The sequence below is a fragment of the Rhinoderma darwinii genome, chromosome 5, assembly GCF_050947455.1.
Source record: "Rhinoderma darwinii isolate aRhiDar2 chromosome 5, aRhiDar2.hap1, whole genome shotgun sequence".
Lineage (NCBI taxonomy): Eukaryota > Metazoa > Chordata > Amphibia > Anura > Rhinodermatidae > Rhinoderma > Rhinoderma darwinii.
The window spans coordinates 186,118,292-186,134,065 of record NC_134691.1 but is presented as its reverse complement, the minus strand read 5'-3'; the positions used below and the strand labels follow the sequence as shown (position 1 = coordinate 186,134,065).

Here is a 15,774-nt window from a genome sequence, read left to right as displayed (position 1 = left end):
AGCACCCCTACACCTCCTCCGCTATGCTTCAAGGTGGGAACCACACATGTAGATGTCATCCGCTAATCTTTTCTGTGTCTCACAAAGACATGGCGGTTGGAACCAATAATCTCACATTTTGATTTATCAGACCAAAAGTACAGATTTCCACTGGTCGAATGACCATTCCTTGTGTTTGTTGGCCCAAGCAATTCTCTTCTTCTTGTTGTTCCTCGGTAGTGGCTTCTTTGCAGTAATTCAACATAAAGGCCTGATTCTTGCAGTTTCCTCTTAACAGTTTATGTGTCTGGTACATTTATGTGGGCTCTGATCTGAGGTGCTGTTGATTTACGATTTTTGAGGCTGGTAATTAATACATTTTACCTCTGCAGCAGAGGTAACTCTTGGTCTTCTTTTCATGGGGTAGTCCCCATGACAGCCAGTTTCATCATAGCATCTGATGGTTTTCATGAAAGCACTTGAGGATACCTTCAAAGTTCTTGAAATTTTGCAGATTTACCGACCTTCATGTCTTAAAGTAATTATGGACTGTCGTCTTTACTCGGTGGAGTGCTTCTTGCCATTTTGTGGATTAGAACAGTAGTTGAATAGGACTAAACACTGTATGGAAGTGTGTACCAATCCTACCTCTGAACAACACAACTGATGGTCTCAAACACATTATGAAGGCAAGAAATTCAACAAATTAACTCTTGACAAGGCATACCTCTTAATTAAAAACCATTCCAGGTGACTACCTCATGAAGATGAATGCCAAGAGTGTGCAGAGCTGTCAAAGCAAAATGGGGCTACTTTGAAGAATATAAATAACTAATTCTGGTTTAACACTTCTTGACCACTTAATTCCATATGTGTTCCTTCATCGTTATCAGGTCTTCAATATGAATCTACAATGTAGCAAAAAAATGAAAATAAATGAAAAACCATGGAATGAAAAGGTGTGTGCAAAGTGTGCAAACGTTTGACTGGTAACGGTAAATACCACTGCCCATGGAAAAAAGGACACTATTTATAACACATTTTAAATTTACCACTGACTATGAGGTAAAGGTTGTAAAATAAGACCACTGACTATTTATAAGGCGAAAACATTAACAAGACAACAAAATAAAATGAAGTATCAGATAATCTACTCAAATAATTATTTGCAGAATGGCACAATTGTTTATGAAAAAAATTGCTAATTTCGGATTACTTTTTTAGTAAAGTAAAAATGCAAGTAAAACACCATTAACTGGTTACATTTGAAGCTACTCTGGCATTGATCTCAAGGAAAAAGCTAGGACAGAGGCTAAATAAACTGCTCAGTGTCCCCCCAAGACGGTCGTTATTACACATTCTAGTAGGCAGACAAATTTCTTACCTCGACGCCCCTCGAACACATCATTAATTTCCCGCACTAAAACAGACATATCACCCAGCTGAGACTCCCAGGCTTCACAGAAGACATCCAAGTTTTCTTTAGCAATCTTACTGGTTGGATGTAGCGCTAATGTTTCTGCTGCGGACACAATCTGGAAATTACAATACATAGTCAATTATGAGCAAAAAAAAAAAAAAAGGATTTCTGTGCATACAACTTAATAACTGTATAAAGAAAAGTTCTGCACCATTCTAATATAATTTGACCGAAAATTATCAATTATTGCGCCTTTTAATAAATTTGGCGCAAATGTCACCAAATACGCTCTCCACATTGATTGGCGGAAAATATGCCAGTCTTCGTAAATGTGGGCCTTTATCTTTCATTGAATGAGAATATTTGAGTTTGCATCCAGAGGTTGAAAAGCTTTACAGACCTAGTACTTACAGACCAGTAGACCTTAGGCTTTATGCCCAGGACTGCATTGGTTCTGCAGTTCACAAAACAAGGGATCCTTCAGGGTATGTTCACACGATGAGAGGCATTTACGTGTGAAAAGACAGACTGTTAACAGCTGCCTCGTTTCACACGTAAATGCTCCTCCTCGCATTTTGCGAGCCGTCTGAGACGCTCGTAAATCTTGAGCTGTGCTTCATTGAGTTCAATGAAGGACAGCTCAGATTACGTGGCAAAGAAGTGCCCTGCACTTCTTTGCCGAGGCAGTCCATTTACGAGTCGTCGTTTGACAGCTGTCAAACGACGACGCGTAAATTACAGGTCGTCGGCACAGTACGTCGGCAAACCCATTCAAATGAATGGGCAGATGTTTGCCGACGTATTGTAGCCCTATTTTCAGGCGAAAAACGAGGAATAATACGCCTCGTTTACGCCTGAAAATAGGTAGTGTGAACCCAGCCTTACAGTCCATCGGACCGCAAAAAACCTTCGTTGTGCATCCGTGTGTTATCAGGACTCTCAGATCCACAATTCACCAGTATTGTTGAACCCACAAATCCAGGCTGTAAAATGACTTGTCCTGCATTTTTGCGGTCCGCCTTTGCGGCCCCCACATGGATCCATGTAAACCACGGTTGTGTGCAAAGGGACGTAGAAATGAATGGGTCCGTAATTTTTCTGCAAAAATGCAAATAAATTGCGGCTGCAAAAGCACGGTTGTGTGCATGAGGCCTTACAGGTGAGAGTTTGCTAAATTTGTATCCCGTGTATGCAATCCTCTGTGAGCTAAATACATCAGCAGCACAAATTTCTTTCCTGCCCTGATAGTTTGTTAGTTATTGTAATTGTACACAATTGAAAAAACCTCCTAGTTGTTCTTATTAACAGACAGCAAGCAGAGATCTTGTCAATGGTTAAGAATTGAAAGCATATTGGAAAGTTGCAGAACTTTGTATTATACAACAATCAAACACCATAAAAACAAGAAAACCTCTAATATTTAAAACAAAGCACCTTCATTCCAAATGAAAGAAATTGGTTTTATTTTTACTGGAAGTTATAAAAAAAAAAGTGGGGTAACATTTACATAGATACACTGAATAAGAATACTGTAATATATTAATTATAGCAGGCATTCTTTTAATCTACATAATGAAACTAAATATAAAATAATTTCTCCGTGATGTCCTGTAAATGGTCGATGCTTTTGCCATTTATCATTCGATAAACTTACGGTAGGTTACCTATGAATTCTGACTAGATAAGGCTTCGTTCACATCTGCGCTAGGGCTCCATTCCGACGGAGCTCTCCGTCAGTACAGAGCCCTGACAGACACAAACGGAAAACGTAGATTTCCGTTTCCATCACCATTGATTTCAGTGGTGACGGATCCGGTGTAGTTGACTACGCTATTGATTCTGTCAAAACTATGGAACCCCTGCACAACGGAGACAAAACGGAAACCATTGGCACCGGATCCGTCACCATTGAAATCAATGCTGATGGAAAAGGAAACATATGGTTTCCTTTTGTGTCTGTCAGGGCTCCGTTCCGACGGAAAGCTCAGACGGAGCGGAGCCCTAATGCAGAGGTTAACGAAGCCTAATGCGCAGTATCGAGAATATCTAATAACTGGTAGTGTACATATCGAGGTGGTTCTACATTTAACTTCGCTATGTACTGTAACCTTTTTGCAGGTAAATACAAAAACAGTTTGATCCAAAAATATAAAGTGAAAAACATTGATTTTGCTGCCCTTTTCTAGTCCTGTACAGGTATAATAAAGCGGAATATAGGCAAATAAGCCTAATGGTATTAAGCGGGTACAATAAATATCAGGTAACACTAAAATGTCCACATCGTCAGTCATTCAAAGCAAGAAATGAGCAGAGTTAATAACACTGGCTTATTTTCCTTTTGGGTCAGGCCACTTCTATTTGTGCCTCTTATGCTCATATACCATTTACAGTGTGCCAGCTCTTGGGCTCCAGTTACATGGTTCTTCTCATTAACCCTTTCAGGACCAGACTAATCTTCGTTCTTATGCTTCTGTTTTTTCATACCCGAGTTCAAATGGTCATAACGTAATAAGAGGGCTTAGTTTTTAGGGGACTAGTTGTACTTTCTAATGGTACCATTTAATATTGTGTGTGATGTACTTGGAAGGTGGAAAGAAATTCAGACTGGGGTGGAATTGGAAAAAACCAGCAGTTCCTCGATTTATATATGGGTTTAGTTTTTACAATGTTCAATGTATGGTGAAAATTACGTATTACCTTTATTCTGCGGGACAGTAAGATCACGGTGATCCCAAATTCATATAGTTTTCTTTATGTTTTAGTACAAAAGTTTGAAAGAAATAAAAATTTTTAGCATCTGCATATTTTGACCCCCGTAACTTTTTTTTATATTTCTTTGTACAGAGCTGTGTAAGGCGTCTTTTTGTATGTGGAAAGATGTTTTTATTCATGCCAGTTTGGGGAATATCGGGCATTTTAATGACTACTTATTTCATTTTTTGGGGGGATTGAAGTGGCAAAAGAAGTTGATTCGTACATTTTGAGCTTTATGTTTATTATTTTTATATATGTGATCTAGGGAAAGGGGGGTGATTTGAATTTTTATATTTTACTAAAACCTTTTTTTTAACTTTAATTTAGATCCCCTAGGGTGCTTGAACCTGCGATCATTAGATCACTTTTGCCATAGACTGCAATATCACAATATTGCAGTCTATGGCAAAATCAGTGCATTGCTATTGAGCCCTGCCACAGACAGATCTCAATAGCAATCTTTCTATAGCGGGGCTGGGAGTGTTCATAAGGATCCCAGCTGCTAGAGGAACACGCTGGCTCAGCTGCTTCGTGTCGGTTTGGCTTTTTCCGGAAAGCCGATGTATCGGAGTACGGACTCGAGTATGGACTCAGACTTTCTATGGGGTCTGTACACAATACATTTATTTCCGGAAAAAGCCGAACAGACACGAAGCGGCTGACCTGCTCACACGAGCGCTTCAGCTTCTTCGTTCTAGCAATTGGTCTCAGTGCTCAGACCCCCACCAATCCAAACTTCTGACATGTCATCATGACATGTCAGACGTTTGTCAAACGTTTAGCAACACTAACTATTGGTTTGTAAATTCTCTCATTGTTTAAAGTTGGGTTGCTGCACAAAGATGTTTTTCGTTCTTGAGTGTTCTGAAATTTTAGTAATGCTTGCCGTGTTAATAATTGTTCCCTGGCTTTTTATTTCCCCCATGTTAAAAATGAAAAGCAGAATTTCTTAGCTCTCCATACCTGAGGACCAGTCACTTGAAACGTATCTTCTCCATGAATACATGTGATTTCCAAAGGTTCTGTGCCTGAAACATGTCTCAACAGCCGACAAGTCTACAAGCAAGATCAGAAATTCCTTAGTAATGAAATATGTCTATACACTTATGTTATGATTCACTATGAAGAACCAAGACAAAAACAATTGGTATAGCTTTAGGACATAACTGTTTCACCCCCATCATCTACTGCAGTATCTTCAATTGCCAGGGGCTCCACGGAAACAATATCATCTTACAGTACATTCCGAATGTTACAATACTACACTTACTGAGTAGAAATATTACCACAGAATATAAAAATGTCATACTTTAGAATTATTATTTTGGTCATGAATTTGAAAGGAGATTTTTTTTTCTTTGAAGGTTTATCATAGCAAATAATGACAAACCATGACAATACATTCAATGGAAGCAACTTGCTGCTACATTTGGCAAATGGAAGCCAAAGTCGGGTCAGGCTGCATCCCATAGTGAAATTCGTATAATAAGTCACCCATGTAAATCGAAAGTTTAGAAAGTAATGACATAATGCTTTACATGTCTCAGTGTTCCTGCGATATAATTCTCTGGTTTCAGACGGCCATAATAAAGCTATACTTTAAGGTCCATATTTCTGCTAACACACAAGGCGCTGTGAAAATCCACAGAACGCTCTGATTATTTCTGCTACGTGTTGATGGGTACTGCACCGAAAATCCACAACAATTCCACTACGTCTGAACGTGGCTATAGGGATTTTTTACACTGCCACTTGGGTGAAATCAAGTGTAGTTTTGATTTTACATTTTTTTTTTTTTGGAGATCGAGTCCTGGCATTGGCTGAAAAAAAAAAAACACATGCAAAAACTGCACCATAGCTGCCCTCTAGAAATTCTCAGTACCACGTCCTAGCAGCACATACTCTATGATGCTAAAAGTTTGCTCATAGAAAATGTGTGTATATTTTTAATCTCCTCCATAGAATATGAAGCCAGAATAAGTTAACAAGTGCATAGAAAACACATTCTAACCAACACATACATCAAACAGGTCTGAAATGGACCAAATTCTGGAAACCTACCTCCACAAGTTGTTCCTTCTGCTCCGATAACTTGCAGGTATACCCTGCCACTGCTTCCAGGTTTCCTTCTGCTCCAGCAATTTTCAGTGCTTTTAGGACAATATGATCTGCATGGTATCTTAATAGGTCAGATGCCAGTGTCGTAGCTGCACTGTGAAGCTGAAAATAAACACCGTTATTGTGACAACTTATATCAGTATATACAGCACTGTATCTAGTCAGAAGCAGAACTTCAAGCTCCTAGGCCTCAATGTAAAATCTGTAACAGGCCCCCCACTACCACATGCCATTTATAATACGGTTTCTTTTTGTGAGATAAAGTTGCCCTTCGGTCCCCTCATGCAACAGTACATGGGTGTAACTGCTACCTCGAACTCAAAATGGCTATTTTATTCTATTTAAAGACACTTTGTTTCAATAATTTGATCAAGGACACAAGAACGGTCCCTGTTAGGCTTCGTTAACATATGCGTCGGGCTTGCGTTCACTGGTTCAGTCAGACCTTTCCGTCAGGGAAACCATAGCGTTTGTCCCCGGTCTGTAAGATTTCAATAGCGTAGTCGACTACGCTATAGATTCCACTGAAAAACTGAAACCTTGCGGAACAGAAACCAACGGAAACCATTAGCTATGGAAGAGTCAACATTGAAATCAATGGTAACGCAAATGGAAAGGTATGGTTTCTGTTCATGGGTTCCCCTGAGGAAACAGTCTAACAGAACCCATAATTGGAAGCCCGACGCACATGTGAATGAAGCCTTAGCTACCTTGCACCAATGTTTGGGATGCAGACACAGTGTGCTATCCACAAAGGGGCGCTAAACAGACAAAAAAAAAAAAGAAAGAAACTAAGTAATCCTCTAGGTAATTTATTAGGTTCTATAGTTATAAACTGAATTTTCTGCTCAGAAAAAAAAAAAAAAAAAAAGGGATATAATAAAATGACTGCATGTGTGAATGCTGTATCCAAATTGTGACAGGACGGAGATTTCATTTTCCTGGATACACTGGCCTATATTTATCTCCTGAGTGGTACAGCTAATGAGTGGCATTTGTTTCCTCCTCAGATTTGGCAAAGCAAAATATGTGGTTAGAAAAAGTGGATCTATTCTGGGCTGACAGATCTGCTATGCAGTAATACATCCACACTGCTTTCTTGGCAGCGAATATTTTTGATTTGTTTCCTTTTAAAAGTATTTGGAATGTGGGTGCAGATTTGTTACAGCGATATCAATTTGATATACCAATGGTACAGTTTTCTACAACTATAGAGACAATCCGTGAGGGACTCCTGTAATGCATGGATGATTTATTCGCATTTGTTCGTAAACTATTCTAAATGGTCTAATAGACACAGGTGTTTGTGTCACTCTGTGCCAAAGGGCACTACTAGCCTTTGGGATCCCAAAAGGCGTTGTTGGGAAATTCATGAAGTACATAATCATTGCCCGAATGGTTTATGGGCAGCAGTATAGGTTACTGCGACTGTACAAATAAATTACTATTTAAGGAAAAAGTAACAAAAACCTACACATTGAGCAAAAACACCCATAAAGTAATAATGTTACAAACTTTAATAATTATCCATATAAAGAATTGTACATTTTTTTAATAGCAACACAGCTCAATACACAATGGTCGCTACATAATACATCCGGATAAGGGTCAATAGACTAAATGGTGCGTCTATCATGCCTTCAACCAGAATAGGCAGTAAGTGTATGTTAAGAAAAATGTAGTAGACTCATGGCACCTTACTGTAATTCAGAAATAGTCTAGATGATTATTATACATGTATTCGGAACCCACTTTTATGAATTCGATCAGGTTCTCATATTTGCTATAGTGAGGGTATGGTGCTCCGTGGGGTGCCGTGTGTTAGAGATATTCTACCCGAGAAGCAATGCTTCTAGGGGAGAATGCCTCCATAATACATCATCCAATGGACCAAGGCACAGAAAATCAGAGACATACGGAGACACAGTAGGGACTCACACAAGCCTATAGGTGCCCTATTATGGCCACGTATAACTCATACATTGTCACAGATGTAATATGGACATAGGGCCTAATAGTTACAAAGTAGGTTAGTCTGAAATATTGAAATCATGGTTTTGCATGTAATAAATTTCTGTCATTTTACTGCACATTATATTTGCATTTTTAATTTTTTTTTATAGAGGATTGTCTGAATTCATGTCACTGCTTCTAGGGTTGTAAGTCCATAAAGTGAAGGATATGCATGTCAAATTAATAAATTGCTACTGACCAAAGAATGTAAACCGGCAGCAATAGTATAAAAAAAAATTAACCTTGCATAAATCCTATTGAGGGATGCCTTTTAATAACATGTTCAGCCATTTTTGAGTGGTCTTAATCTAATAGATGTATGGATTCTGTAATGGTATATCCAGCAAGTGGTCACCCAGCTTCCCATATACCATGAATGGCATACTGCTTGTTGTTTTTCTACCTATGCTCCCTCTCCTACAGCTCTGCCTGGTGAATGCAATCATTGTCAGTATTTGTGCTCAGTATAAACAGTTCTAAAAGTCCCATTCATATTGGGAATGCTACAGTGCATGTATTTGTGGGACGCCACAAAAAAGTTGATTTTAATAGGATTTTAATCAAAAAGCAAGTCTACATATATGGCTGAATTAAGTCTCAAGTATAACCAAGCTATCAAGAAATTGTGAACTATGTTCACATCAGCGTTGCCCTTTCGTTGAGGGGTTCCGTCGGGTTAACCCCTCAACGGAAAGGCAAACTGAAACCTTAGCTTCCATTTCCCTCACCATTGATCTTAATGGTGACGGAAACGTTGCGAAAGGTTTCCATTTGGGCCGGTTCACATCAGCGTTGACTTTCTGTTGAGGGGTTCCATCTGAGCTTTCCGTTGGGGAAGCCCCTCAACGGAAAGGCAAACGGAAACCATAGGTCAGGGTGACGGATACCTTTCGAATGGTTTCCGTTTGTCACCGTTGTGAAAGGGTTCAGTTTTTTTGACTGAATCAATAGCGCAGTCGACTGCACTATTGATTCCATTTAAAAAAACTGATGGTGGGAAGTTCAATCCCTGGAAAGTTATATTAAAATGGAATTATACCCAGAGGTCTTCATATAACTTTGTCCCACAAATTGATATAGAAGAGACTCCGAACAGCTCATTACAGTTTATGCAGATTCTACTTGAACGAGAGATCTAATCTTAAAATCCTTGATAGAAAATTAAAGAAACAAATCAAACTTGTGCAAAGATTCCAACGTGTGTCATTGGAAGATTTGGCAGGTACGAGAGTGTTCTCGGATATCATGGAGGACAATGAATGACCTCTAGGATAAGGCCCCTTTACTGACTTACGCCCCAAAAGTCCCAAAATGCTCCCACAGGAATCTCTCTCTTACGTTGATGCGTTTTTTGATCTAGTGGCAAAAGAACTGGAAACCCTTAGGCCCCATTCACACGAACGTGTTTTTGCGGCCGCAATTCCCTCGAAAATCCACGGGAGAATTGCGGCCCCATTCATTTCTACGGGGCCATGCACACTACCGTAGTTTTTACGGTCCGTGCATGGCCCGGGAGCCCGCACCGCAGAAAGAACGGACCTGTCTTCTTACGGCCGTGTTCTGCGGTCCGGGCTCATTGAAAATAATGACCGCGGCCATGTGCATGTCCCGCGATTTGCGGGCGGCTCGCGGCTGACAGTCCGCAGCCGGCCAACCCGAAAATCACGGCCGTGCACACGGCTACGGTCGTGTGCATGAGGCCTTAGAAACAATAATGTTCAAGCAATCTTACAAGGGAGGAGTTTCAAGAACCTTAACATTTAGAGAGGGACACCACCATAATAATTAAAAACTCATACAAGGGACCCAATATTATTGTCATGAAAGATTTGGATGATCATTCCTTGTGTCTTAAACTATTGGATGATAGTGAATGTTGTGAGATCTTAAGAGGTAACCCAATAGTTTCTTTTGTTGCTGAATTGAAGACCATTATGACACAGTCTAAGAGGGACCAGTTGACAGATGAAGTTGAATTAAAATTTTTGCTCCTAACAAACCACAGCTAGTGAAGTTATATGGTCTGTCCAAAGTACAACCATTAAAAGGGCAGATCTATCGCTGGGATTATCAGCATTTTGCGTAATGTCGGCATATAGGTCAACTGTGTCTTGAGAGACTTTGTGTCAAGTCTTTCATCATACACATGAGATACAATGGATATTTTAAGGAAAATTGAGGGCCTGGTGGTTGAAAAAGAGTGGCTTTTGGCAAATATTGAATCTTTGTCATCAATTCCCCATGACTGGGGTATAATTGGTGTAGAACACTTCTTCAGTACACGGGGCTCTGTCATGGTTGAAACCTTTGAGAGAAGGTATTTTATAAAAGGTTGTTTTAAAGGTATAAATTTATAAGGCGATTAATGGGCTCACCAAAAAATAATGTGGGGAAAAACTGAAGTGATTTTCGTTGACACATTGGTGGACATTTCTGGAGATATCACTCACAAAAGGGACACCCCTATCTCTCGACACATGTATCAGAGACACATGGTATCTCGAGGTGGTTGAAATCTATTGGAATTTAGATGTGCCCCTAACTATGAAGTGAAGATCGGGATAGGCGCATTTTACTGAAAGACAGATTTAGATCCATGGCACCTCAGGGTTTAAATTAACGCCTTACTTGCGGATGCTTTGTATAAACATGTACAGTATGATGAGAATATGTACTGGTAGCATTGGTTTAAAATCTGTTTCATCTTGGTCGCAGTACTAATTTAACACCCATGAGTAACATGTAGATAATGTAACCTCTTTCTATCTTTCTATGTTTTTGGATCAGTTATAATGGTTATTGAGCCATCATCAGTATTTTATGAAGATATTGAGCCTATCAAATTATTCATGATGTTATTTTGTTCCAGTTTATCCTGATTTGTTTTTACATTAAATGCTCCAGCCGCTGTTAGTTAAAGTAGGTAGCCCATAAACAACCCTATTTACATCAGCCCACTGTACACATACGTTTGCAGTACAATGTTTGAGAAGGACATTTCTACATAGCAACTGGCCCTTCCTCCCCTTCCACATGATGCAGACTTCGTGTTTCGGTGCTTAATTATGTCCGGGGATTTCCGTTTGTGGATGCCGTGGTAGCATTATTGCGTTAACGTGGCTGTATTTGGAGGCAGCTGTCTAGCCCACCTGCCCTGAAGAGATATTGCATACTCCGGCGGAGTGTCTGGTACATAGCTCGGCCCAAGTTAAGGCGGATATTTCTGCATTGCAGAGGTTTTTTAGCTCCACCTGTTCAATTACAAGGGTTTGACATACGCAATTAGTCTATCTGCATACGGCCCACCAAAGTCAGTTATGTCAGACTATATTTACAGTTCTATATTTCCTCGACAGCTTGGTCCCCTGACAACTTAGATTACACAGACGGAGGAAACACATTGGGTGATTGTTTAGGATATAAAGGGCAGATATCCAGTGGGGTTGTCCTTTTCGGGGTGGTTACCCCTATTTTGCTTACGAACCGTTTTTAATGTTTAGCATGGAGATTAAAGTGTAGGATGTGACAGGGTCAAACCACCTTCACCTTTATGGGACCAAGCATCGCTGTCTAACATCTAAACAGTTAATTGACTAGCCACATGACTATTTTTTTGATAAAATTTTCTTTATAGACACATTTCACAGGTCTTTGGTACAAGGAATAAAACGGACAAGCCGAGCAGTAGATTTTTTGAGTTGCATTTTTGTTGTTGTGTTATTATAAATATGTGTCAATTATTGTCCATTCATTTTTACCTTGTTTGTAAATGAAAAGCAACGTTGAATACTGTGAAATGCTCAATTACTGTTCTTTTTTCCACTCCTGTGAATGGATAATCAAGCTATTCCAGTATGCCAAAAGAAAAAAAAGAAAGAGAGAGATCGTTTCTATTACTGGGTTTCTTTTTGAGAGGCTTCTACGGAACCATTTTTAGCTTCTCTTATGAACAAATACCACATTTTAAGCAAAACATTTATTAGCTTCTTGCAGAATATAAACGGTAAAAAGACTTATTATGTTGCTTGGTATAAAGCATTGAAGATGCTATTTTAACTTTCCCTTAGGCAGGAAATTCATTAGGTATACACCGCCCACAGCTCACATGTTTATACTGGCATTTGCTTGAAATATTAGAATATGAATAGTGAAGCTAGCACTAAACCCTTGTCTGCTGCTCTTCATACCATGTAAATGTTAGCGTGCTACGGATAGAGACGAGCATTAAAGAGTATTGGCCAAGGCAGTAGTAAAAAGTATAATTGCTCTGCCATTAAAGAGATCAAACTGACCGTGTCATCCCGACTCTCCTGTGATGACAGGGAGCTGAAATGATAAGCTCTCTGTCCAAAAGGGCACTAAACACATCGCTCAAAGTGAGAACTGGGTTTAGTACTGGGACCCAAATGCTTGCTTTCTGTGTCCGGGCCGCTTCTATGGAAACCTGTGATGCCGCCCACGATGACATCACAGGCTTGTAGTTGTTACATGGGGAGAGGAGGATGCTGGGAGACATGATATAGGTCCTCCCAGCATTCCTCTGTTTGAGGACCACTGCTAATAGTGATCTAATGCCTAGCAATTCGAGAGAGATAAAAATTATTTCTCCCCCAATCCCATTGTATCATCAAGAGTACCCTCTCTGACATGGATGCATATTACATGTAATTATGCATTCCTATTATGCTAAATATGTTATATTAACCACCTAAACTAAAAAAGTTTTTGTGGGAGGATTATATTGCGCGATTACGTTTTCTTTAAATTTAAATTGTAAGAAATATTTGTGGGAAAAAAGAAGGACTTTTGCATGCTGGTCTTACCTTCGCCTATTTCTCCCTATATAATACTAAATAGAATTAAAAGTTATGGATTGTGTTTTGACACAGTATTTAAGCCCTACCTGTACTTTAAAAATATTCACCCTTAGAATGTGTAATTCCAAAAGGTGACATTTTGCTGTTGACATTCAGGCATCTAAAAGGGATGGGTCCTGAAGGGTTAATGTTAACATACTGTAGGTGCATATTAAGATAAAAGGCATGTACAAGGTCATTTACAGCTAGAAGAAAGCGGTGTCAGCCAAGCTGTGAGACAACGGTCTACTTAAGTCATTATGTTGTTCTATAGTGTTGTTTTTTTGGGTTTTATTTTTGTTGCTGCTTTGTAAACTGCAAATTTCTACACTCAACAGCAAATAAACTAACAACATAATCCCCTATAAAGGTTAATAATATATTGTAAATATCCAGATGCCTGTCATCGGGGGACTGTATGTCTGTTCTAATCTTGCCTTTGTGGTAAGCTTCCATTTGACCTTGGCGTGTTCTACTATATGACACTATATCTCCGTTACACTGGACAAAGAACCATACTTAGAATGGTCATAACAGTTCAAAGTACTATGGGGAGATCTACCAAGACTGGCATTTCATGCGCCAGTCTAATTCAGAATATATTATCTTAATAAATTGTCAAAATCTGACACACAAAAAGTCCCTAGGAACAAATAACCTCTTACACGACCCATCAGTAATAGTTAAAACATAACTTTTATTATGAAATGTAATATGTAGTGTGAATGACACTTACTTGCGTACTTGAGGAGAAAAAAAATCTATACTTTAAAAGCGCAGGGTCTCTGTCTGGTAGTACTATTGTTTAATATCAACCAAGTCTAAAGTGTCAGATATAAGAAACGAACGTGGTCAAAGTGTGGCACTATACCGCTTATATACACTATATGGACAAAAGTTTTGGGACCCCTACACATTACACCTACAGGAGCTTTTAGGACATCCCATTCTAAATCCATCAGCACTCGGTGACCCCGCTCTGTAACTTTACGCGGTCTACCACTTCGTGGCAGAGTTGTCTGTGGTTCCTGAGCGTATTTTTTCCCTCCCGTAAATACTGGCGTAAATACGGGTCCGGTGTCACCAGTATTCCACCCGTATTTACGGGCACGTTTTCGCTGCAAAATTGCACTGCACTAATCGGCAGCCCCTTCTCTCTATCAGTGCAGGATAGAGAGAAGGTGCAGCCCTTTCCGAGGTAAAAGTAAAAGAAATTCATACTTACCCGGCCGTTGTCTTGGTGACGCGTCCCTCTTTCGACATCCAGCACGACCTCCCTGGATGACACGGCAGTCCATGTGACCGCTGCAGCCTGTGATTGGCTGCAGTGATCACATGGGCTGAAACGTCATCCCGGGAGGCCGGACTGGAGGAAGAAGCATGGAGTTCTGTGTAAGTATGAACTTCTATTTTTTTTTTACACGTTGATTTATATTGTGATCGGTAGTCACTGTCCCTGGTGCTGAAAGAGTTACTGCCGATTAGTTAACTCTTTCAGCACCCTGGACAGTGACTACCTACTTACGTTGCCTAGCAACGCTCCCGTAATTACGGGTCCACACACGTAGTCACCCGTAATTACGGGAGCCCCATAGACTTCTATGGGCCTGCCCGTGCCGTAATTACGGCCTAAAATAGGAGATGTTCTATATTTTTCAACGGCCCGGGCAACTTCCCGTAAGCATACGGGGAGGTACCCGTGGCCAATAGAAGTCTACAGGCCCGTAATTACAGGCCATAATTACGGGCGTTTTTTACGTTCGTGTGCATGGGGCCTGAATCGTGGAATATCAAGGAGGGAAGAAATTTCATAAACACAATGCAACGATGGCATCCTATTACAGTACCACGCTGGACTTCAGTGAGCACTTTAGAATGATCCATTCTTTCACAAATGTTTATAAAGGCAAGTGCATGGTTGGGTGCAATCTGTTGATTGTAAAGACTGTAGTTTAGAGCAACAACTCATTATAATGCAGTCAGCAATTGACACACTGGAAGACTAAGATGTTACTTAGAGCGCTTGTTGTGAGTGTTTGGTACAGGCCAATTGTTGCTTTTGCAGACTGGAGTAGAAAATAACGCACTACAATGAATTCACAATTGATACACTGGGAGGCTGCAGCCCGCGCAGTGCTAAAGAAATAAAATAATAAAACTTTGCCTCTGACATATTTTGCCTGTAAGCGGCGTCCTATGGGGTAGCATTGAGAAAGTGTCCATTTGGTCTTGTATAACCTACTATGGTACGTCACTCAGTCATCTGACCACATCAGAACCAATCGCAAAACTATAACCATCTCACAGTCGTCCAATGAGTGGGAAGGCTGGTGGACTAGTGTAGGCCCCCCCCCCCCAGACAGCAATCGGTGGGGCATGCCAGATAGTAGATAAGGATAGCAGATGCGAAGTTTCCAGAAAAAGCGTTAAGATTCAGACCACTTTTCTATGCACTTTTCAAAAAAGTGTCAACTTTTACTGCAAATATTACGTGCACCAAAAATTGGAAAAGATAAATTCCCCCTATTGAATTGATTACAGATTGAATTAGTAATTTATCCCAGTATAATATGGGTTAATCTATAATGGACATGTCACACAAGTGTCGTTAGAAGCACAATACCCACACATACA

At 40.0% G+C, this 15,774-nt stretch overlaps 2 protein-coding genes across 4 annotated transcripts in view; one reads left to right on the top strand and one right to left on the bottom strand.

Moving 5' to 3' along the window:
• CTNNAL1 (catenin alpha like 1) overlaps positions 1-15,774 on the bottom strand; it is a 223,378-nt gene that overhangs the window by 42,715 nt on the left and 164,889 nt on the right. For all 3 annotated transcript variants that reach the window (XM_075826781.1, XM_075826779.1, XM_075826780.1), the window contains exons 9-11: positions 6,215-6,373; positions 5,117-5,209; positions 1,364-1,514 (exon numbers count right to left, since the gene is read on the bottom strand). In XM_075826781.1, coding sequence (XP_075682896.1) covers positions 1,364-1,514; positions 5,117-5,209; positions 6,215-6,373 — 403 coding nt within the window. The remainder of the gene's footprint in view (positions 1-1,363; positions 1,515-5,116; positions 5,210-6,214; positions 6,374-15,774) is intronic.
• ABITRAM (actin binding transcription modulator) overlaps positions 1-15,774 on the top strand; it is a 159,078-nt gene that overhangs the window by 77,543 nt on the left and 65,761 nt on the right. The window lies entirely within an intron of this gene.